This window comes from Strix aluco, chromosome 9 (assembly GCF_031877795.1).
Source record: "Strix aluco isolate bStrAlu1 chromosome 9, bStrAlu1.hap1, whole genome shotgun sequence".
In the NCBI taxonomy this organism is placed as follows: Eukaryota; Metazoa; Chordata; class Aves; order Strigiformes; family Strigidae; genus Strix; species Strix aluco.
The window spans coordinates 7958332-7983714 of record NC_133939.1 but is presented as its reverse complement, the minus strand read 5'-3'; the positions used below and the strand labels follow the sequence as shown (position 1 = coordinate 7983714).

Sequence of the window (25383 nt, the reverse complement as noted above, 5' to 3'; positions counted from 1 at the left end):
TGTTACAGTCTAGCTATTACTCCCCACTAACTTAAACTTGGCTCTTCTAAATACCAGACTTGTCGTCATTTGCAATTTATGTTAGATTTGGATCTATGCAGCCAAAAAGAGAAAAAAAAAGGAGGGTTAACTAGCCTATTTTAAGCTCTGTCATAATTCCTGTAAAACTCTGTTTAGATTATAAATGAATCACATGTTGGATCTAGCTAAAACTGTTAGCATAATGTTTGAAATTTCATGCCCTGTGCAACATTATTGCCTGTAAGTAATTGAGGGCTCTGAAAGACCCTGGGGAGCCTGTTTGATGTTTTGTCTTCTTGCAGAAGCACTGCAGAGGGGAAGGTGGTCTGGGGGACCCCCAGGTGAACAGCAGGCAGACTGTGCTTGCTCCCCTGCAGCAAGGTATCATCCATCTATTACACGGCCCAAGCTAAGGAGGGTGGCTGGTCCGGTCACCCCAACAGGGCAGGTGGGGAGAAATAACGTTGGGAGAAATAACAAACGAGACAGCCTATGGAAAAAGGCAGAAGCTATTCAAATCCCAACTAAACACATACTAAGGCAACAAATTGCTGTGGCAGACAACCCCTTGGATCCAAGGGCCAGAGGTAGGACTGTTACAAACTAAGAGTGGAGATGGAGAGAGGTTTGCTATGGCTCTCCCAAACCAACCCTGCTGGCTTTTCCTCTGTAAGCAGTCTCCTTCCCTAACAGTGAAAATGAATGCTTAACAAGACACAGCTGGTCATGGGCTTCAGCACATCCTTGTCCTACTGCTCCAGAGCAGTAGTGTAAGGACCTGAATTTTTTTACCAAGACAGGGCAAGAGCCATGGGCTTACTGAAACAAGAAAGTGAGCAGCTCCCTCCCAGCTCTGCCTGTGCTGGTGCAAGGCTGGTACAAGTCCCCAGTGTCACGGAGCAATGACATTTACACTGGTTTCACCAAGGCAAGGACAGGCCAATGACTTCACAGGATTTATTCAAAACAGACGAAAAAGCTTTCTTTACAGACATCATGAAACACATCAGTACAGAAGAGGACAGGGAAGGTGTTCTCACTGATGTACAGAGATTGCAGAGCTACTATGTCCACCATGGTGCCACAGGAAAGTCTCCTCAAGCAGAAAAAAGGTGCCCTCCTCAATTCTGACTGTGTTTCATCATGAGAAGCAGAGCACACTCTTCCTCCCCACCGCTCATGAAGCATGGAAGTGATGCATCTGCTCCCCACCTATTCAGAAAAAGCACACAGCAGCAGAGAGATCACCTCTTGCAGAGAACTGGAACTCATCTAGCAGCAGCTACGTGCTATTTCTGTTACCAGAGATGGGCCAGCAAGTAATTTGCCAACAACTGCAAAGGTAGACCAGCACAGAGCTAGAAAGAGGTACCGACTTCCAGTGATTTCTCCCATTTTTGCCTTGAAGCATCTTCCCCAAAATGTTTCTTGAATAACGCTTCTTCTGTACCAAGCACAGAACTGTACTGGAGAAGTTCACTAAAATTTATATTAAGCGATTAAAAAAAAGTAAAAAGATTAAAAAGTCTTGCAAGAACCACTGGCTTATGATTTGCTTCCCTCTTCCTTTAAGAAAAACACCACCTGAACGGTTTCAGAAGTCTTACAATTTGAAAGAAAGTTGCCATGGTTATTTTACAAACTGTTTAGAATATCAAATATTTTGGATTAAGAGTTTAGCTTATCAGTACACAGCTTTGACAGCGTTTCCATAAATCAGCCCTGCTTGAAAGAGCTCCTAGGACTATGAGAACAAGTTTTACATTATTTTTCTTGTTTCTCAATGGACCAGGTTTTTGGCTGTCATAAACCCTTTGAAGCAAACCGAACTACATTCAGCATTTGATCCTGACTTGTGCAATCTCTGCTTAGAAAGCATCTCCTGCGCCCCCCATTCACCACCATTGGTTGAGATGAAGACAGAGATATCCACCTGCTGCATGAGTCTGGCTCCACTAGGAGTAAATTTATTGCAGTGGCTCATGCAGGTACCGCATGGATGTACTGCAATGTATTAACACCACCTTACAGCTGGGAGAAGTTAGGCAACAAAGTCCTAAGAGCACATGTTGCAACATGGAAGAGCGGTCAAAACCCACCAGTGCTTAGACCTAACAAATCTGACAACCCTGATTTAAAAAGTGCTTTGACAGTCAAGAAAAATTCCTAAACACACTAAAAACCAATCCACTAGCAATGCACATTCCGGAAGCCGGGCAAAGTAACTTTCCCGTGAGTATAGATGTCCTCATCCGTGCCCTGGTTTATATGCTTCACCAAGTTTTTCTCAAACAGGAGGGGGTGGTAAGCTCCCATGGTACAGGCACGGTCGTGAAACTTCTGGTAATAGTGGCAAATGTCCGTCTGCCGTTTGGAAGGGAGAAATTCGTACACGTCCACTTCATCACAGAGCGTCATCATGATCACGATGCCTAGGGAGGGAAAGAAAGCAGATATCCTGTGTCAAACCAGAGAACTGATTAAACGTTCCAGCAAGACAGGCGGTCAGCAAGGAGCATCCAGCTCCAAGGGGAAGGGTTTCCTTTTAGAATATTCAGATGAGAGGGGGAAAAAACAAGTCTGGCCAGGCACGGCTGTTTCCTGAAGCCCTCTCTTGCAAAGCGTATGATCAGCTTTACAGCAGACTGTTTACAGCGACAGCCACGCCAAAAGGCCAATTTTTAAGAGTGCTACCGTTCTCCGTGACCTTTGTGGAAACTTGGGTGTCTGCCAACCACGCACTACAATTAGCTGATCCAAACAGCCCATCTCAAACCTGCTTGGGTAAGCTGTGATGAGACCTTCACCTTTTCCCCACCTGCCTCTTGTGAAAACAAAGGATATGAAAGGGATGGTGTTTGGAGGTGGCCCACCGAGACAGAGCAGCCTCTGGGCTGGGGGCTCCCCAGCCGCCCCGCAGCAGGGTAGTGCTGCCCTCCTGTGTCCTCTGACAGGCAATGAACCACTTCAGGACATTCACGCCAGTGCTGGGCACAGACCTGCCAACTTTCTGGCCAGATCAGAACTAAGCCATAGTTATTGGCTACTTTTCTTCCAAGCACAAGAAATAGCAAGAATATACTAGGGAAATGGAACTAATGTATAATATCACAGAAAATTCATGCAGTATCTGAGACATCAGGGGCCATGAATGATCAGAGGAACACAGTTTACAAGACATTAGAAGAACCCATCCATGAAACCACTTGTTTAACTAAGGTGCATTTTAAACACATTTTCATCCACCTTTTCAAATGACAATTTTCCTTCAGGCTTACACCTTCCAGGAAACCCAGAGCTGCAAGCTGGAACTCATTTGTGCCCCCGAGTCTGGCGAGGTGACTTGTTTTACAAAGCAGGTAACTTGGCCCAAAGCTAAGCCACAGAGGAATTTGCTGTCTGATGTGGGCCAGTGCCTACCCTCAAGCCCCTAACTCCAGTTAACAACAATTTTGCTGCTGAAGTCATTGACTATGCTGTTACACTGTTGTTCTGCACATATCCCAGCGATGATGTAATAGGTGCTGGGCAAGAGCAAGGCTGTGGAAGAAAACTAGACATTTGACGGGCAAAAATCAGAAGTAACTCTTTTTACACAGAGGTAGAAGGGTGTCTGTGCCCCAGCAGCAATGGGAGCAGACACGGGAGCAGAGGAGCGGCTGAAGCACAGCAGTTGGACATCCACTTGGCAAACAAGACCATACGTCTACGCTGTGATTTCAAATACTTGTGAACTTCCTGAGAAGTTCACTCCTTTTCATTCTGCTGGTCATGAGATCTGCTCTCCAATAAGAAGGAAAACTTTTGCAACAGCAGAATGTAAAATGAGCCCCTTCGCCAAGAGGCTGGATTTAGCACGCTGACAAAACAAGACGTTAGCATGCTGAATAAGGGGGAATATCACTGAACTTAGTGAACTAAGTCTTTAGCTATATATATTTTTCCATATATACATATATATGTGTATATTTCCATATTTATATATGGAAAGCATAAACAGGCAAGCACTTAGATTTCATCTGCAGTAATGAGATTTATTTCCCTGACAAGATCTGAGCCCACAGGAGCCATATCCCTCCTCTTGCACCCTGTGGGAACTGCTCTGGTGCTAGAAGCTAGAAATGCTAGAGATCATCTTGATGTTGCAATCTGCTCTCCTGTTTCCACATGAAACCAGGCCATGTTTGTAACTACTGTTTCAGAGGGGTGCTGCAAACTGCTTACTCTAACACAACTAAGTTGCTACTTTAAAGACAGGAAGCTTAAATTTCAGCATAAGACAAACAATGAAAAGCAACTCTGGTAAGCGCCATAAATCTGTAGCTGTCTTTGAAATGGCATCCTTGAGAGTTCCTGACTGCAAAATGAACGAGAAGTTTAAAGGACAGTTATCTTACCAAGCATTCCTGACGATGGTGGATTAGGCTGAATATGCTCCAAGGAATTCTCCTGCAGAATATCCCAGAGTTGCCACTGCATTTTTGGATTCAGGATATAGAAGGGTTGCTCTGGGTGTATACTACGATACGACTTATAGCTTTCAAAAAAGTTGTAGTCTGGTTTTCTGTACCACTGCAAAACAGAAACAACAAGTCAGACTCTCTTTATTTCTAGTCCACTCTTTCCTGTAACCATAGGAAATGAGGATGAGTGAACCTGCTGCTGCCAGGGGGAAAAGGTCCTGCTATACCTATACACGCTCACTCACTGTCCCCTACCACCTCATCTGCCCAAGTCACTGTGGTGACTTGACTCAGTGAACAGAGCAGGGAAAACCCAAATCTCAGTGAAGGACCATTAAATGAGTTCAGCATCTTGTATAATTTCATTCTGCACCTCCCAATAGTAGATGATGTTGAGAACTCTGCCTTAAATGTTACAGGCCCCGACCCTTCTCCAAACTGGAGTACAAAGCACCCTATTCTGCAGGCAAGTATCTCCTAAACCTCCTAAACCAGGCTGAGCTGATTTGCATCCTAAAACTTCTCTTTTCAGTAAAAATAATTAGGAAGGGTTTATGTTTTCTTAAAGTCATTTTGAGATTTTTTTCCTACGCTAAAAATATCCCATCCTGGTTTTACTGACACTTAAACATGCTGTACATACACCCTCATGTCTCCTGGAGGTGTGGGACTAGACACAAGAATAAACATCAGTGAGAAAATAGGAAATGCAGTCCAGAGAAAGGAATGCAAAGACCTCTCAGTTACAGACAGATCTTAAAATAACAGTAAGGAATGGACTATTCACTCCTACCTGCTTTCACTGTGAGCCTCCAAAGCTCATCACTTATCAAATAACGCCCCTTTGTACTCAAATGAAAAGCAAATGCTAGAGGGATTGCAACACCCACAAGTTAAAGTCTAGCTGACAGAGAGGAGACATTTGCTAAGATCTTCAGAGGGTTTCCCAATCTGTTCATAATGCATCAAGTATATCTCATGTCTGACATGAAATATCCAAGCATCAATCCTCAGCAAATCTTAGAGCAACTGTCAGGTAGAGATTATCCTCTGATGAGATGACAACTGCTGCAGCCAGTGGTGATTTCTTCCCTGCAGCATCAGCCCATGGGAAAGTAAAAGTGGTGACCCGTTACACTTGGCCTGAGGCCCTTCACAGGGATCAGGAACAGGCAAGTGTTTCCCTAGGAGCACCCATGCATGGGATACTCTCTGCAGTACATACGGATATATCCACGATAACAAAGAGGTAAAGAAGAATGGCCTTAAAATGAGTGATTGTCCACATTAGGAGGAAGTGGGTTAACAGATGCACTTCGAAGCATGTGAATCTGATTTTATTTACAGAAAACTCAGCCTTACCTCATGAATTTCTGCATGATACGGTGCTGGATCCCAGACAATTAAGATTCCAGTGTTATATAGTGCTTCCCTCAGGAACTGCTGCTCCTCAACAGTTACAAGCTTGAATAACAACAAATACAATAATATACAGTATACTGTCAGAATTAGCAGGCAGCCAAGCAGTAAAGCATACCTGAATACAGCCACAGCCACCCCACTGCATGCGGGCAAGGACACAGCTCCAGAGATGCCCCTCCAATGCCCACTCCAGTCCTATCTAGCAGCATAGGATTTAGTGGAGAGCCATAAGAAAAACTGCCATTACGCTTTATAAGGTTTTCTCTATCCATCTTCAATAATAAAGTAAGGCCGGGACTCACAGAGTGAGCCAGCCTCCGTGATGGATACCATCACTACAGCTACCAGAAGCAGGCAGGAACATCAGTTTCTCCCACCAGTTGCCAGGACAGGAAGAGCCTAACGCAAACACACTGTTGGCTTTATCAAGAACCTTCATTTGAAACAAAAAAAGTCTGCATGTGAGTTGTTTCTCCCAAGCAGCATGAACTCAGGCAGCCAGGGCTCAGTGTTGGGCCAACTTGCTGTGAGACCACTGGTGCAAGAGACAAGAGGCCATGGCACCCCCAGCTGACCCTGCCTTGCACTGAGCCCCACCTCACCTGGCTGGGTCAGGGTGGTACAACTCGGGCAAGGGAGGTTGGAATCTCCCGAGAGCAGCAGTGAGAAGGAAAGCACCACAACAGCAAAACGCACAGGCTAGAGACAGTAGCGGCAGAGAGAGACTGCTCCACCAGACACTCTCCCAAAAGAACAGAATCAGGTGGTTCAAACAGAGAAGTTGCCCTCCACCGTCTGGACGCAACCACCACAGATCATGACACCCGAGGGTAACCCAGGTCTGCGGCAAAAAGCAAACAGTGAGAATCAAACAAGACAGACTGATCTCCTGTCCTCCCCACTCAAAGGCATAACCCATACAGGCACAGCTTGTAAACATCTGCTGAAGAAAAGCATCATCATAAAAATCAGCTCCCAATTGTCCTGATTTTCTCCACAGATCTAATTAAGAGCTAGCCAATTTATCCTTGAGTATCACAGTTGCCCCCAGCAGCAGGCTGCCTTCCTGGCTGTCCCCATAACCAGACACAAGGACGCTCTGGCCAGCCCAGATGCAAATTATTCCAAAAGTAAAAAGAGTTTCCTTGCATCTGTTCTTAACTTTGCAGGATTAGGCTTTGGCCTTGACCATGCGTACTGCCTGGTTTCATTTCCTTACAGTAGCTAAAGTATCTAGGCCACTGGTTAGCTGGAACATACAACGCTGCAGGTGTGAACTTCTGCCTCCCGTCTGCGGACACCAGAGGCAGAGGCAAGGAGAGGGCACAGCAGCTGGCACCAGCCATCCCCTTAGCCACGTACGAGTGGGATGGAGCACTGCAACAGGGCAGGAATAGGACAAGGAACACAGGCGCTTTATCTTCATTTCAGGAACTTTTCTGATGTGAGACATGAGAAAGGAGGACTCGAGAGAAACAGCATCAGAGAAAGCAAAGGTCAGCCAAGCAAAGCCATGCGAGTCGGCAGAGGCACACAAACCCTTAGAGAGCTGGGACAGGCACAGAAGTAAAGGGGTAAGAAACCAGGTGGGGAACACCTCCACAGCCCCAAGGTGCCGTTTCCTTCCCCACACCACAGAGCTGACTCTTGGCACTACTAGTTATCTGTTGGTCACTTGACCTTTTGCTGGAGGAATCTGGCTCCCCTTATATCTTTAGTGCTTATTACTTTTGCTTAATAGCAACTGATTCTTTCTAAGTAGTTAAATTAATTTAAATTGCTAAATGACTTATTTGTCTTGCCCAGCTTTTTGATCCTAATTAGTTAACTGATCTATTGATTTTCTAATTAATTTATTCTTTAGCCAATTTACTGTTTAGCAAGTATCTTGCTAATACAGCCCCTAATCTCCTGATAACGTTTACTGACTGTATCAAAACAAGTTCCTTCTCTCCAGCTACCACAGTCAATGCCCTGTAATCTAAACATACTTCCCTTTCCCATCACACTCTTACTGCATTCCACCGATCGCCATCTCCTTTCTCTTCCTCCCTGCAGACTCCTTAGTGCCAATAACAGCAAATGCAGCCAAAGCAGAGAGTGCTTTCCGTGGCAGTGAGCAGCCAGCCAAGGAGAACTGCAAACAAGGGCTGGGAGGAACAATGTACTCTGGTCCTTGGTCAGCTCTGCAGAAAGGAATTGTGTCCTACAGAGTGACACTAGCACTCCCCCTGCACACTCTTCAGCCCTTATTGTCGCAAGATGTGACTGCTTTCCCAGAGCAAATTGATGCCTCACGTACAACTACAAGAAAATATGCCATTAAAGAAAGCAGTACTGATGAACCAGTGAAGGTCTAAGAAAATAAGCAAGGCAATGTTAAAGAATTTCTTTATTTAGAACAACTACCAAGCTTGTGGACCTACAAGTCTATCCTCAGATCTGAGGATCCCAAAGTTTCCTCCTCCCACCAGTATCAGTCTATTAATCTCTCCCTACGCACAAAGGTGTACAAGATACCCCACTCTACTGTTAAAAGCATCTGCCCCCAGATATGTGCTAGAGACTGGTCAGCAAATTGCAGAAAAATATCTTAAAATAATTATTAAGAAACTTAGGGCCACTGGCCACATATGCCAAAGGGATACTACTCAATACAGACTAGTTTTGACAGATTGGATTCAGGAGATCCCATTTCCTTCATTTTGGGAATGGACACAAGATTGATCAATAGTAAGAGCCAAAATTAGAGCATCCAAGCCACAGTTCTACCCCTGTTCCCAGTGACCACTTATAAGAAAAGCCAAACCCAGAACAAGAACAAATTGCAGCTTGTCCAACCAGTACCTGATGCCTACAAGAGCTCTCTGCAAGGCAAGGTGCGGCTCCAGCAGCAAGCTGAGAACAGAATGCAATCAGGCAACCCCACGAACAAGAAGGTTAAAATGATGTCGCCATGACTAGAACAGCACTGAAGCATTAAAAGTTCAAATAAAAACACAGAGGAAAACCAGGCTCCAAATCCAGTGATCCCTGAAGATAACAGAGCTGTTCAGCTTAGAAACCTCAGAAGAGAGACTCCTGCACTATTCACATGGAGAACATCTTTTGTCCTGTTCAGCAGCTAGATCAATGCTGCATTTTGAGTTAATTTTAGCCTAAAACCTGCAACAATTTTGCTTCCCTGTAATTGAAGTTTTCTAAGCTGGTGTCTCCATTCAGAGGTGATGGTGGCAGATGAAAAACATCACCCATGGCTGCAGGCTGATCTGCATGGAGAACAGAAGCACTACAATGACATGGCTATAGCTACACTTGGTCAAAAATTAGAGCATCCACATGGAAAGCTATTACTGCTCTATTAACAGCCGTCCAATCCCCCCTCTGCAGATAACCCTGGTATCACACAGGTCACATATGTTTTTGCTGGTAAATGACTTCGTATCACAGTAAATTTGGCAATAAGCACATCCTCCAGAGAAAGTTTTCTGAAGTGATAACACCTATCTGACATCATAAAAATATGCACAGAAGGGAAAGATAAAAAAATGGAGAGGTCAAACAAGGGCAGAGGAAGAAGGATGTCAGCAGCCAGATATGTCTGCTAAAACCAGACTGGTTCAGAAAGGACTAACTGTCCCACATCTGACTGGTGGTTTAATTCTGGCGAATTGAGATGCAGCAAGCAGCAGAACAGAGCACAGGAGAAAGGGGAGAAGGCGAGACCCGAGAGCAGAGAGACGTAGCAACAGCATTCACACAAGAAGAACATAGTTCAGAAGACACACAAAATGAACTAGGGAAACTGGTTACGCTAGCGCCACATCTTGCCTTTGAAGAGAATGGCCAAGCTCCTGCTGCTGCTTTGAGAAACTTCAAACCTTGTGACACAGCAGCACCCTGGACCCATCCCACAGGAGCAGATGAGAAAACTTCCAGGCCTATAAATACTAGCTTTGGGGTGAGGAAAGGAAACTGCCTTTTCAGCTCTGGAGCACAAAAGCTACACTTCAGTCCCCCGTCTCTCTCCCATTTTACCCCCTCAGTCTTTGTGTGCCTGCAGCCACCTCCCCTTCTTCCTGGGTGAGGAGGTGTTTGTACTTCATGCTGCAACGCCGCACCATCTCTTTCATCCAACAGCTCTTGGCCTATTTGGTATTTTACTGTCCCCCTCCATTATCGCACCAGCACGTGCCACGCCTATTTCCTCTTCTCTCTGCATGTCTACACTTGAAAACTTCTCTCCCCAAAATGGACAAACATGAAGGGTAACAGCTATATGGAAGCAGCATGCAAACACTCTCCAAGATGTACGCAGAGCAGTGACAGTCTCTGATGTAGCCTCACTGCTCCTGAATGGGTGGCTTACTAACCCTGCTAACATATTGCTTGACATGGTTCCTAACCACTGAGGGTCTGCTTCAAAGTTGACTGAAGTCCAAAGAAAATTAGTAGAGAGACAGCCTCATACCCAGAAGCAGCTCTCAGAGTCAAGGAGAATTTAACTTGTTAAGTGATGCCTTGTGTTAATAGGTACTTTCTGCTGTGCTCTGCAATAGGTCCTGGGCCCTCTGACTCACCCACCTGAGTCCCTACCCTCTCCTGGCTGCATGCCAGGAGGTGGGTTCTTTGCCAGTTGTCTTTGGTCATTTAACAACCCTGGTTAATGTGTTATCTACAGAGTCTTTGACATCACTGGGCAGAAAAGAAGTATTGTTCTTTTATGAAAAGCCAAACAAACTCCTGTCTTTCTTCATACCCATCTCTGGGGCAGGCAGAACTTGTCTCTTGGCACACCTTGGTTTGCTGAGCAGCGTTAGGTGAGCTGTGGTGTCGCTCCTGCCTCACGCTCCCAAAGCACAGCAGCAAGCTCACAGCTGGCCTTCCTGTACTAACAAAGAGACTTCGAGCCAAGACAAAAATCAAATTAGCTTGTGCCTGCCGTAAATCGCAAGCAGGCTACTGCGGGTTCACTAGCATGTGCTAGTTTAACTGCAGTAACCTCAGATCTACCAACTGTCCCCCATTATGAGGCAAGACATTCCCATCCTATGGCTATCTCCTAGGGACAGGAGAAATTGGATGGAAAGGCCTATTTTTGAAGACCTCCCAGCAGCAGAAGAACCCAGAAGCCCCGTGGATGTTGTTATTTCAGCTTGCCGCCCAGCTCCCAGGCAGCACAGGGGAGGTACATAGCTCTGCCATGCTTGGCCCATTTGGCACACATTTGTCAGACCTACCTGGGAGTTCACAAGACGAATTGTTGTCTTTTGCCCCACATCTTCCTGAAACCCCTTGATAGGAGCCGCATTGAATCGCAAGACAGCATCATGGCTGTCTGAAAGCAAAACAGAGTGAAAACCTGTGAGCTAACAAATAGTTTCTGGGTGCTAGAAGAGACATGTAATGTTACACACCTGCACTTCTAATACAACCTGGCTAGTCCCTGGCTTTCCACCTAACAACTGTAAGTACCAAGCCAGAATCTCTGGAAGAAGTTGTTAGTCTAACTTCATGAGGTATACACTTTTAAAAATCCACTTTTTAAAACTACAATATGCTGGCAGGCTGAGAGAGCAACCCTAGCATTTGCTCTGCATGGAGGCCTGCAGCATCTCTCTCCCTCTCCCTCTTTCCAAACACTTTATCAGGAGATAGACCAATATACAATTAATTTACCATGTGGCTGGCTGAAAACTAAGGAACTAGGAAGTAACAGCAAGCCAGCGTCCTCTCTTGCAGCCTGGAGGTTGACCAGCCTGAGAAAAATGTATAATAACCACAGTGGAAAGCGAAGCTGACTTCAGCCTGCCAGCACACCTCCCACGTTACAGAAATAAAACCACTGCTGTGCATTTAACAGGCACGGCTTGTTACATGCCTTGGGATTCATTGCATTTTCCTCTGCTGGCATCATCTCTTAAGATAGGACAGCATTCCTCCAGCACCCTACTCTGTCTGGGCACAGCTGGCTATGCTGCCGTAATGCCACAGAGCCGAGTTGCTGCTGCTGCACAGAGGGTGTTCATGCCCATCAACCCGGCACCCCGGCTTCGCCATACCTACTGGCTAGATTTGGATAGGAAACCTTTCATGTGATCAGAGGCGTTGAGTTAGAGGAGCAGGACCAACTTCCCTGCCTTCGTGTTGAGGCCACATGACCACAGCCCAGGGCAGCTGCAGCCAGGGTCTGTGGGGAACTGCGGAATCCCCAGCCAGGGCAGAAGGGCTCGCCTGGTCCAGAACCTGATCTTTTTGGGGTGTTCGCACAAGCAATGTTGGAGGATCAGTAACCACTGGCATTGAAGACTAGTTTCTCAGCAACTTTATTCTCAAAGACAAGTGGACCTTGCTTAGAGCCCTTCCAAAGAAACACACAAAACCCAGAAAGGTGATGTTTCTGAAAAAAACGTGTCCATGCTGAGAAGCAGCTCTGTAGTTGCCGCTACAGACCCTTAACTCCATACCCTACCTTGCATCAATGGAGTAGAGAGTTATAATTTCCCCATGTAACTTCAGCCAAGTGTTATTATGCCCTAAATTTGCATTTTAAAAGGGTGTTTAATGACTGTACAGGCAGAGTAGCTGGTTCTTTGAAGCACTTTGTCTCCAGGTGGTTGTGATGCACTCGGTATCAGATTTTCCACTGGCAATTCATAACCTCCAATAACACCAAGAGCCCAGTAAGATAAGAGCTGCTTGTTTACAAACTTCTCCCTGTTCTGCTCCGCCAGCCTCCCTTACACTGACTAATTGCTCATTTGATATCTTAATGTGATTACACAGAACAAATATTTACTTCATTTTAAGCCTGTCAGATTTAGTACCTTTTTGGCACCTTCCTCCAACAAAACCATGACTTTTCCAACATGAAAATACATGAGGTCAAAACTGGGAAAAAAAATGTACATAAATACACTGAATATTCCCGAATCCTTTGATATTCACCCTGTCCAGCTGAAGGCTACAAGTGCCCAAAACTCTGCAGAATCACTAGCAGAGATGACTGCGTGAACAGAAAGGTTGAAGTCTGCAACCCAGGTGTGGGAACGCAAGCCAGGGACACCAGTAGGGGTTAATGGCATTTGCCTCGGGCACATTGCACAGTGGCCTTTCCAGCATCCATCCCTTGTGATCTGGAACAAACTGGTGCTTCAGTTATGGGGACAGGCTCAGAGACTGGCTGTAGGAACAATGAAATGGCTTTTCACGGCTGATGCCCTTCAGCTGTGCCGCAGTCAGAGCACAGTCCATTGCACTTCTTGGCTGCTCCGATACTGAATCCAGGGCTTGCATAGACTGCATTACAACGTTCCATAAACACCACCCTCAGCCCTCGAGAGGGTCTCCTTACAGAAGAGCAAGAAGTTTTATTGGTATGCTGGAGTCTGTGGACACAGGCCTTGGACACAAGCCAGCTGTGTCAGGGGAGGGTGTTCACCAGAAGGTCACTTCCGTGGAAACCTTTAGCTATGAGGGAAACCTACTTCTACTTCAACAGTGACCTAAACAAGCCAAGACAGATACTCAACCCACCTGGCCTCAAACACTCCTAAAAGGCAGAAACAATTACATCAACCAATGTACATCTGTAATGTTTATCAGGAGGCAATGCTATCCTGGTTCATACTGCCACTATCTCTTTAATTGCATCTTTAATACCATTTTAACACACTTCAGACTGTTCAACCTCATTCTAGAGCCTGCCCACCTGCCCTGTGGAGCACAGAGGAGTTTGGGGGAGTACTTCTGAGCAAGTACCAGAACCAAATCCTGACCCTCCCACTAGCATCAGGGACTATGATTCTGGAAACTTTGCCTAAGTCATCCATGAATAATGTATTAAAAGCTATCCATCTACTTCTTTCAGAGGATGGAGGCTACTTGCAGCTTACTGCAGGCCAGAGGGACCTGATCCAACAAACAACTTACAAACACACCAAAGTCTCCAAACAATTTCCACCAGGGAAAAAACTCCTAGGCTTTAAAACTGCTCCTCCAGTGAAGCTGCAGTTTAGCAAAATGTGAATCTTAACTGAGCCTCAAACAACAATTAATGAGGAAATCTGAGGGAACTGCAGGCACAGGAGAATTTTCTGCCAGGCACAAAATCCAGAGCTGAAGGCTGGAGAGCTGGTTTCCCCTGCCTGCTGCTTTCTTAAAGACATAAAATGCTTTGGTATCAAGACATGCTTCTTTATAATCCACAGTACAAGACTAAGGCTTCAGCATTTATTAATTAATGCATCAACCTCAGATAAATATGGTCAGATGAGACTTTGCAAGGCATCACCAAATTTTGTCTAAAGAAGTGATAAAATAAAGCCCTGTAAAGTTTTTCCATGGTCTCTGGGCCACTCAAATTCAGCCACTGCCTTATGGTTCAGAATGAAGCAGTGCCCCTTTTGGAAAGCCATGAGCAAGAATTACAGCATCACTGAGGTTGGAAGGGACCTCTGAAGACTGTCTGTGCCCAGCCCCTCCGCTCAATGCTGGGTCAACTACCGCAGACTGCTCAGGGCTGTCCCTAGCGGGTATTTTCCCTTTTAGCATTTTCTTTTACTTCTCCAAAGAAGTATCTCTGAATGAAAAATTTTCTGACTGCTGACTGTCCAGTTAGCGCACTGGCATTACTCAATCCACGGCAAAACCTCTCAAGAAACAAACACTTGAGGAACCAAGACCTCTCTCTGGTATCTAGTGTTAGTGCTACCCTCTAGTAATGCCAACGCGATCATGAAAATGGAAAGGACTAGCTGGAATAGAACTACCTGTACATACATCATCCTCTCAGCTCAACCCAACCCTTCCACTCCCTTGGGGCTTGCCTGTTTTGGTCTGCTCAAGGTCTAAGGCTCACAGGCACTGTGATCTGGGGTATCACAAGGCAGCCGACACTGTGCAGTGTGTACACTCAGAGAGGAAGAGAGTATCTGATCATTACTCCCATCTCCTCCTAGGCTGTTCACTAACTTTAGAAGTTGTTTAAGGATAATATTTCAACTTATCTTAAACACCTTTGTGACCAACCAGACACTTATTGATAAGAGCATGACAGTAGGTTGTTTCTATTCAGCGTAAGTTATAAAACAATGTTATTTGACTTTATGCTAATAGAAAGATACAAACCTATCTCTTGTCCCAAATGAGATGATTTCAGAGACCCTGCTGAGGACACGACAGCACAGCGACCCAGGCGGCCCACTGTTTCATTGAGGCTTTTCCCTGGTAGGTATTGCTGCCATTCAGAGGTATCAAAAGGACCATCTGATCCCTGTATCATGGTCACGTTCACCCTGTCCCGTAGCTGGCAGAGCAGCTTCTCTGGACTGAGTTTAGCAGCATTCCTCTTCCCAGTATAAGTCACATTGTACTTGTTCATGGACAGGTAGTTTTTTCTGACCTTCTGCAGCCTGGGTATGAGATTTCTGGATGAACTGTCCTTATCCCATACCTTCACAGAGTCTGTTGCTTTCCTGGACTTTTCAGCTGTTCGAGAGGTGCTGCCTTTTACTTTGTTGTAGTTACCAAGCCACATTTTGGGTATTTGACCCAATTCACCGGCTGCTTCATGGAAAAGGCCCTGTGATTTAAGTGGGTTCCATTTTTCCAAAGTCCTCTGAACCTGGAAATCATTGTTCTCAGTCTTGAAAGGAACGTAGTAGCTTCTTCTTGTCTCTCTCCATAGGCAAACCGTCAGTGCTACCAGTATCACCACAAGAACACACACGAATTTTTTCAACACATTGATGTGAACCATAGTGTATGGTGCATCCAAATGGGACACTGAACACGGGGCAGGAAGTTGGTCCTGGGAGAGAGGAACACATCTCAGTCAGGGCTGCATGCACAGGCATGTGTATATATAAAGTTATAAACATCAGTGTGTGAGCAGTGGGAGGGGAGAGGGAGAACATAGGGGTAATTTTAAAATTTCAGGTTGTTTTAAAGATCTCATTCCAAAGTCCACCACCTCAAACGTCAAAGATTTGAGCTGGCTACTAGCCATTGCATGCTATGTAATGGTGATCTGAGGCCCCTGCCACTCAAACCTTTTTTCTATTCCCTTCCACAACAGACAGCCAAGATTAACACAGCCAGTATCACACCAGCGACAGCTTAAGTCTTCACTTTTCTTTCCTTCACCTTCCATCTCAGCCAGCCAATATTCAAATTCCACCACTAGCATTTCCAGAACTGAGCTTCTACTTGACCATAGACATGAACATTAATGAAGCACATAATGAGGCACAGAACTGTTGAGATAAAAGCTGCAAGTTCATGAACAGTGGGAGTTTCACCAGCCTGGTACTGACACAGTTGGTGACTTCACAGGGAACTCCTGCAAGCCTGCAGTGGGCTGAGTGCACTCCCAATATGAAGCCTCACTAAATGGCTCCTGGGAGCCAATTAATCTACAATAGGGTTTGAGGCATGTTTGGGTTCATAAATGCACTTTGATAAACATTACTCAAGGTATGTTACCCCTAGAGAAAGCAAAGCCAGACCCTGTTGTACAGTACCGCCTGTCCTCCTTTGCACTGCCTCATATTAGCAGACACCTCCAGCTCCCAACATGTTACAGAAGAGAGAAATTCAATAGCAGCAGTGCCCAAAGGGCAGCTCATCCTAGGCAGCACAAGGGGCTGGTGTAGGAGACACACTGAGGCATAAATGCCTCGTGAGCAGCCCATGGGACCACAGAAGACAGGAGGAAGCTGCTCATTTCCCTACATGGCTGCTCCGGGATGCATCCCAGGACATGGGAGCAGTACAGAGACGTGAGGTGTCCCCGTGCTCCTCAGAAGACAAACATCAGATCACTACTCATCTTAGAGAGACCCTAGTGACAATTCCCTCCTTGAGCAACTTGCTGATAGCAAGCTGTGCTAAGCTCTGGTATTGAGAAGCCACTGAGCTACCAATGTACTACCTGCGGATAAAGCAGCAGCTCTCCAACTCAGGTCATTTTTGGCTGTTGGCGGGTTTTCTTCTGAGGATTTAAGCAGGATAGCCCAAAACACAACAGTTTTGTGGCGCACTGAAGAGTTCAAGAAACACCTGCAAAAAAGAGGGGAAAAAAAACCTATTATGGAAGAACATTGTGGTTCAGGGGATGAGCAAGTATTTCCTCAGATAAGCCCTACAGTCCCACAAAAGCTGTTACCCAGGCATGGAAGGGCCAGCAGCAAACACATTAACACCACATAAGCCTTTTAAATGATTAAATGCCCACTGAAAACGGGCATCTTCCTTCTCAGTCTGAAATCTACTCTCGGCTAAAGCAGGAACTGGTTCATAGGCTGCCTGCTCTATGCTCCCACCAGACTGACAGCCTTCTTCATGGAGAAGGCTCTGAGCAGTGGATACACCAGCAATAGTCAAGGAAAAATCCTAGTGCTGATGCTTAACGCAATGAACAGGGGAAAGGAAAGAAAAAGTTAACTTTTCCTAGGGAAATATCTTACTGTCTGTTCTTGGGCAATTCAGACACTTTCTCAAATGCAATGGCAGAGAAGACTCCCCGCTTTTTTGGAGTGAGTGTATGAAAAGTTGCTTTATCACATATCTTAATCCACAGGTCTTCACAAAATAGACAAATATAGTTTAGACTTTATAGCTTCACTCAACCAAGGAAATGAAGCAAGAGAAAGGGAGATTTCACAGTGTTATACAATTCAAGTAGCTTGCATTCACAGGAACTCTGAGTCAGTACCATGCCACATAAGCTAAATTACAAATGCTACCATTTATAGGATTAAATACTAAATTATTGAAGCATCCTAATGCTGACTACTTATATTTTCTTTTAACTCTATTAAGGAACGCATCCTGATTTCTCACAGAGCAGCACACTTAAACATTCTTCTACCCCCGCTTCATAAACTAAGAAAAAAAAAAAATTAAAATCCTAGAAGCACAAGTAATTCTAGCTTTTACTGAAGTAATTTCCCCTGCCTCCACAGACCATCTCAGTTTCCATTTGCTTGAGAAACAAGTGCTAGAAAGGCATGCTGCAGTCTTTTTGGCCAGTATGGTTTCAGATGCAGAGGTACAGCAGCCTGGGGAAGGGGGGTATCAGGAGGGGTTCAGGATATCACTACACTCTCTTCTGCGAGTAGTTAAGCCTGTTAACTGTTTACAGTTCCTGTGCTGTTTACAGTTCCTCTTCTGCTGTGGTCTCTGCAAGACACTCTCATCCCTCCTCTCTCCCAGTCCCCTCCGCAGTTGGAGACCCCGGCAGGCCAGCCTGTTTGGGGTCTGCCCAGTGCCCTTGGGAACAGAAGGAGACACATGAAGGCAGGAGACTGCAAAAGCCATTTGCTCAAGGGGAAAGCACCACTGTGTCAGCCTATATGCTGTCAGAGGCTCTGCAGACAAACCACACTTGGACAGCAATGTTTTCCAAATCAAGAGAGAGAAACACTGAAATAGAGTTGTCCAGTGCTGGCTTAGTACAAAACTCTGAGACACCTCCCTCCAACCACACTTCGTGCAGACCCCGACCTGACTTTATTCATGCTGTATTTCTTTACACCACATGAGGGTCTGGCTTCCAGGAAACTCAACCAAGATCTTCTGCGTGGGCAGAACAGAGCCTCCACACCATGGGATGTGCCCTGGCTGCCTACTGCCCTGCAGAGCAGACCTCTTTGCTCTGGGCCCTGGAAGGCTCTGCCATGCTTTTGACTTCAGAATCCTCTCCTGATGGGTTTTCAGGCGTAGGTGATAGCAGGCACATCTCAGTTCCATCAGCTTTTGTTTCCCACTGCTAGGATAATCTAGCTGAGTGGCAGGTTCATCGCGGTGGAACAACCTTACAGCTCACTGCAAGTTCCTGCTGGGACGCTCCTCCTGGTGCCACATAGCAGAGGACACCAAGTCACACCACCTCCTCTCCTCCCCAGGCAACACAAAGGAACCTGGAACACTCACCTTCAGCACTCAGCACAATGTGATCCCTGCCTTTGATGACTGTGCATGCTGCTGCAACGTGAACAGTTATTTTCCTTTGATTTGTAATTTGGCAAAGTAGGTTCTGCAAGCAAGTACATTTTAGCAGAGCCACAACACTCTACCGGGGGTTCACTGCAGTTCAGTTTAATCATTACTACTACTTCACATGATATGATTTTATTTTATTTGCACAAGTAGTGTCCTAACATGAGATCCCTCTCAAGCATGCTGCAACCAAACCTCTTCTGCTGAGCAGGAATGCAGCTGTTCTTACAGGCAGGGTAGGATCACCCACAAGAGCTGCTCTCTTTCCACACCTTTAGATAAGTCACTTGTGGGTGCTTCTGTATCATAGCGGTTAGTACAAATGTGCTCTTCTGGAGGTGACGGAAACTTACCACATACACAAAACACAAGGTGTCAGCTAGGAGTACTAAGAAAGGACAAAAAAAAAAAATCCCCCAAACCTATAAAAATACTTAAACAAATAGCTGCTGCCTTCTCGAAACCTAGAGCCTGCTGTGGCTGTGGGGTGCAGCGCTGGCTGGCTGGCAGGCTAACCCCACACAGCAAGTCCTCTGCAGTTAAATTAATCCTTGAAGAGAACGAGCGAGTGATGCAGTATCTTCAAGGCAGTCAGGGAATTACATCCTGTCCACACACTCTTATGCTTAACCTTTATTGTCCAAGTATCTCACTGGACTCAGGTCTTAATCATCAAAGTACAGAAGAGTGTGAAAGTCCTGCCTCCGCTCTCATGTCCCAGACACTGCCATCCACCCGGAGAGCTGCAGCTAGCACTGCCCTGGCAGAGAACACTGCACAACCCCCATTTCCACAGCCCACAGCAGATTTACCCTAAAACTGTAAGCAACAGTGTCTTCACCTTGTTAAACAAGAAGTCTATCAAGCCCTTACCTGTCTCCTAGAGTGACCGACAGCAGATACACAGAGAAACCATGTAAGCATGGACAAACATATGAATATATTTCTCTTCCAGTAAATGCACACAGCTTCCAAAGAGCTGTGTCATCAGCTGTACCAATGCCCATCCTCTGTGCATTTGTTTAATTGCTTCTTGAAACCACTCACATTTCCCAAACAACCCGAGGCAATGAATTCTGCAATCGCACACAGTGCAGATCGCACACTCTCACCCCTCCTCTCCGCTTCACACCGGTGAATCCAATCGCACTGACAGTAATCCTTCTGCCTTCATTTTCTGAATGTCGTTCATGATTGCAACACCTCTCCCAACACCTTCCTCTCCTCACTTGTTGCTCCTCCAGGCTGAATCCCACTTGTTCCAATTCCCTCTTGCACAGCAGCTTTTCCATACCTCCGACTCTCTTGGTCAACTTCCCCCAGCACCATTAGCCACACATAAACATCCCCGAGGCAGGCATACGGGGACACCCCAGCTGCACAAGCTCAGGCCACATGGTCCAGCAGCAACATAGCAACGGGGATGCTTTGTTCTCCTTCCAAAACTTCCTACACTTCTATTTCCCTTCCTGACCGTTTCTAAACCCTGAGCTCTAGGCTGTCAGTAATGACTTCAGGATATTTTGCAAGCAACACTGACTCACTGAGAGTTGTCCCCAGCACAGGGCGGAGGGCAGGAATAAAATATGACTAAAGAGCATTCTCTTACCCCTGCTAGCCCAGGCTTCCTTTGCCGTTGTGCTGCCCAGCCATCCAGGATCGCTGGATCCCTCTGCAGCTGCTTGGTGTTTTCTCTGGTCCCGGCAGCACTCTGAAGACAAAGGAAGCCAAGCCCATAACTTAGCCCTTCCTCCTCTCCTTTGCAGATCCGTTATCACTGCTCAACAGCGGAGATCTTGAAGCAAATCCCTGTGGGACTTCTGTGATGTTGTGAAACCTGACTGCTTGGTTTCCTACCCGCTAGGCAGTCACTAATCCAGGACTGGAGGTTTCTCATCCCATGCCAGTTTAGGTTTGTTTTGTTTGGTTTTTTTTTTTTTCTGATGCTCTAGGTGAGCAATCTCACCAAAACCTTGAAAAGCATAAACATGCTGTTTCCCTCTCTCCAGCTTCACTAACTTCTGAAAATGAAAGAAGAAGAAATAGGCAGGTAGAATTGAAATGTGACTCTTGCAAACAGATGAGACTTCTCCATTAATTCTTACATACTGTACAGGTGTTAGTTATTTTTTATTATGTTTACTGGTCTGAAGCAATGGATCTCACCAGAGTCACTCTAAAATACAATCATGTGAAATAACACCTTTTATTTAATTTAAACAACAATTTGAGAGATGCAACCTTTGGGGACGGGCACATGCAGGGATCACATCCACCTGTTCTACTATGTCTCTCCTTGGTCTCCCCATTTATATGTCAGCATCATTCACCTGCAGTTTTCTTGCCTCTGATGTATGCACAAAAGCTTTTTACTTTAGAAAGTTGTTCCTCAGTCTTTTTTTGGGTAATGTGATAATGATTTCATATTTAAACTTAGAGCATTTACATTTCTTTCCAGGTTTCCTTCATTTATGCATTTCCATCTGTACCCACAACTGTGCTGTCCCTAAATACAAAGCAGTAAAGCTTTGTTCCCAGTTTTTTATGCTCCCCCATATGAACATACTTCAACTATAACTTTTTATTCTTTTTTTATACATTCTTGGTACTAACCCTTTCCTCCACCCAGCACCCTCTGTAAAGCACCTGTGAAGAGAACAGTGGCTGGTAGCAGAGGCAGAATGAGTTCACATGAAAGTGTGTGAAAAGAGGATATGTAAAGAGGAAGGACATGGAGGTACAGGGTCGAATCCCTCCATTCAAAATAAAACAACATACCCAGGGAAACTGAAGACGAGAGAAAATTGGGATTCGACAAGTAACTGCGAATCCACATCTGCTTTTAAAATTCCCTACTGCTGTCCCGGGGAAAAAAAAAAAAGATTATCAGGCGCCTTTATAGTATTAAACAAACTACGATCGTGCCATTTTGCAAAATGAAGAAGCTATACTTTTCATATACTTGATACATCAGATGAAAGGTAATAATGCATTTGCTCAAGCTAAAGTCCTGTTTTGCTGGAGCCAAGTTTCAGAAGATCTCTCTGATACTTTATTTAGCCTGGCCTGTTAGTTCAAATGTGTGTATTTCAATTTTGTAAATATATAAATAAGGAAGACTCGCTTCTAGCAATTCCTGGTTTTTTTCCAAAACATCACTGTGCTGTGAAAATAAAACATTTTTTGAGCCATACATTTAAGTAAGTGCTTCCAATGTCAGCAAACAGAACAAAAGAGTGGAAAATGAGGAATTTTTATGTGGAGAATGAGGAAAAGAATTGTTTTAAGTGAGGAACACGGTTAAATTTCAGATGACGCACTGAGGAGCTATACAAGTCACTTGCTAATGAAATAAATCATTCCATTAGTCCTGCCTGCATTAAAAATCTCTGCACGTGCCAGAAAAAATATGCTGCTGTCACAGCTGAAAAAGATCCTCCAGGAGAACAGGAGAGGCAGATTTTGGGGGGGAGGCACAGGGGAAAGTTTAAGCATGTGTTTCATTTTGGTTTTACATGTCAACAAACATTGGGATTTAATAAAGGCAGAAGCCTTCATTTCTGGTTGTGTCAGCCCTTTATTCCCCCTCTTTTCCAAGGTCCCATGTTGGTTTTGGAGGGTGGCTCTGCATAGCAGTACACTGCCTCCCCTTCTGCCCTAATTAAAAAGCAGCAGTTTTGCTTCCACTCACTGCTGATGCTCTGTCAGGCACCTGCAGAACCGCACGGACCCCATCGGCCACTGAGACCCAAGGGAAGAGGTGACCCACGCTGTTGTGGCTCTCCATCTCTAGGTCCCACCATCCCGGCAGGATGCCTGCGCAGGTCTGGCCCGGGACCAGCCCAGACCAGGGCATGGTCTTAAATGAAGTGCATGTTTGGAGCTGTGGGGAGCTCAGCTCTAATAAACCACTTTACGTTAGCAAGTAACAGGCGTTGAGAAGTCTGCTCCAGGGTATGTGAGCCAGGTAACCCATGCAGTTAAGGACATGCTAACAGCTACGGCTGCAGCAAGCAGCAGTATGCCCGGCAGCACCCAAGGGCTGAGAAGTGGCTTTCCCAAGAAGTGAGCCTCTGTTTGCTGCTGTGCTCCTGTCCAGACCAGGAGCAGACACAAACTCGCATGTGTGGGGACAGTCTTCAACACTGACATAACAAGAGAGGAAGAGAGGGATTCAACAGTGTTATAGCACAGCCATGGTGCTCTAATAGCTGGTGACTGTAAAAGCGACAGTCCTGTCCCTTGGCCTACCTGTTCAGAGACTGGCATCCACAGAGGGATGACCTTCAGCTCCAACAAGTGTACTGCATTACCACCCCTTACTACAACCCTGTCAGGAAAGTGGTTAACACCAAAAAGTGTATCTTCTCTTTCTGCAAAGCCACAAGCTCTAACCATCGCCCTGGACCAGCAGTAACAGTCCCTGACCCTGCTGGCTAAGGGAGAAACAGGCTACTGCAGGGTCCTTTGCAGCTGCATGAAGATGGAAGGGCAATTTAACTCTTAGGACAGGAAAGAATAATTATCAAGGCATGCCATGGTGGACAACACCATATACACGTGTCTTGATTAGTGGGTTACTTGCCCAGAGGGACAACATGTTTATGAGCTCTGGAACGTGACCAAGCTCTTGGCTGGTGGGACCAGCACCATTACAAAACCCCACTTCCTACCCCACAGACAGATGCCTGCTGAATATTCCTTGTTAACAGTAACAGACAGGAAAGAGACTCCACCTGTGTGGGGTGCCAGCATGCCCCCAGGCAAGACCCGGGCTCTGGCAGCACGTTCCCCATTGGATGCGGTCAGACAGCCACCACGGGAACTGTCAGGGTGCAGTTCAACACAGAAGCCATTTCATGATGGGCACATGCCCACGGGAGCCTCACTCAGTAAGATATTTGGAGACCACTGCTGGTAACAAACCTTTTCAATTTCTAAAATTGACAGTTTCATGTTCAAACTGAAGGAGGAGAAAGAAAGTGCATCATAGCATGCACGCACAGCACCATTTCCCAAACGCACTGCTTCTCCTCCCATAGCTGGACCTCCCAGCATCATGACTTTACAAGTGAGGTTTTCATTATCAGTCAGATTTATCATAACTGTTCCCACACTGAAGCCAACAGTAAAAATTCCACCCCCTGTCGAGCTTTAAAGATCAGGGTGCAATCACTCATTTAGGACTATTTACTTTACATGGAACATTACGCCTTCAAATCAAACAAATTACTTCTTTGTTTCCCCCCCAATCATGTGTTTCTCTATGACATTTATCTTTCAAAATGAGAAGGGAGTGCTTCTTTATTTTAAGTTAGCAGCATGTGGCAGGTCAACACTTAATGCCTCTGTAAATATCACTGCATGCCAAGATGTGTAGTTGGTATCCATGGACCCGGGACGATAAATACACTTTGTGCCGGCTACAGCTACGCTACCCTTCAGGATAGTATTTCTCTGATACCAGCCCTTTGCAGGTGGGTGCTATGTCTTTCTGTCTCCTCAAGGACAACACAATAACTCTTTACAACTTGCTCGAAGAAGAATCTAATTCAATTTAACCTAAGACAGCGAAATAAACTTACAGAACTGTGCGTCTACCATTGCTAGTTTTCAGTCCAACAGCACTACTGAGATTTGGTTTTCCTCTTCATACCCAGAGCTCATCCCTGTTAGCAACGGCAGGGCTGGCACTCAACAGCAGCGTTCCACCACACCAACTTCACTGGAGGACGGAAGTAAAATGGGAATTCTGGCCATTGACTTCAGAAAGCACTATTCAAACCCCTCTATGTTAAGCAAAAGACTTCTTGCATTATGTTTAAAACAAATTGGTTTTCACAAAGAAATCCATACTTTATAATGTAAGACACACACACAGATGTCAAGTGTGTTCATCAAAAAGTATCAGGTGCTGAGAAAAAAGGCACGTCCCGATGGCAGTAAAGAGAATATTAGAAAGGACACCCATCAAAGCAAGTAACTTTCAGAGAAATTGTAAGAAATATTATTTAACAAGCACTTCAATTACTTATCTGGCAAAACCCAAAATAGTTCCCTTCTATGCAAGGAACTTGTGGCATGGAAAACAAATGGAAACATCAAAATTACAGTTAACTATTTTGTCTCTGACAGAAAAGGAGGTGGAAAAAAACCACATTACAATAATCAGATGTTCTTCCACAAACCAAAAACGGTTGCTTTTGCTCTTCATAGCCAGTGCTAGATAAGCTAAATTGATACCACTTCTACCATGCATCATCAGTTCCAGTGGTTAAACTGAGACTGAAATGACCAGAGGAAAGCTGGGTATAACTCAACACAAGCTGTCGAGGAAGCCCTTGTCCAAGTTCAGTGTCAAGCTGCAGCAGAGCAGCCAAGGTAGCAGATCCGCAGGAATACACATACCCCAAAGTCAGGGATATCACTCATTGTTGAAGCCAGGTTCTCAGAAGGCAAAATATTTGCAGTAGTG

General features: G+C 45.4%; 1 protein-coding gene across 7 annotated transcripts in view; it reads right to left on the bottom strand.

The window, feature by feature from the left end:
* Nucleotides 1–964: 964 nt before the first annotated feature.
* ST6GAL1 (ST6 beta-galactoside alpha-2,6-sialyltransferase 1) overlaps nucleotides 965–25383 on the bottom strand; it is a 47167-nt gene continuing 22748 nt past the window's right edge. For 6 of the 7 annotated variants that reach the window (XM_074833623.1, XM_074833627.1, XM_074833626.1 and 3 more), the window contains 6 exons: nucleotides 16840–16967; nucleotides 15036–15717; nucleotides 11147–11244; nucleotides 5847–5948; nucleotides 4419–4593; nucleotides 965–2453 (listed from right to left, as the gene is read on the bottom strand). In XM_074833623.1, coding sequence (XP_074689724.1) covers nucleotides 2212–2453; nucleotides 4419–4593; nucleotides 5847–5948; nucleotides 11147–11244; nucleotides 15036–15666 — 1248 coding nt within the window. In that variant the 5' untranslated portion in view covers nucleotides 15667–15717; nucleotides 16840–16967 and the 3' untranslated portion in view covers nucleotides 965–2211. Of the gene's footprint in view, nucleotides 2454–4418; nucleotides 4594–5846; nucleotides 5949–11146; nucleotides 11245–15035; nucleotides 15718–16839; nucleotides 16968–20517; nucleotides 20718–25383 lie in introns of all 7 variants that reach the window. The other variant, XM_074833629.1, reaches the window with a different exon arrangement.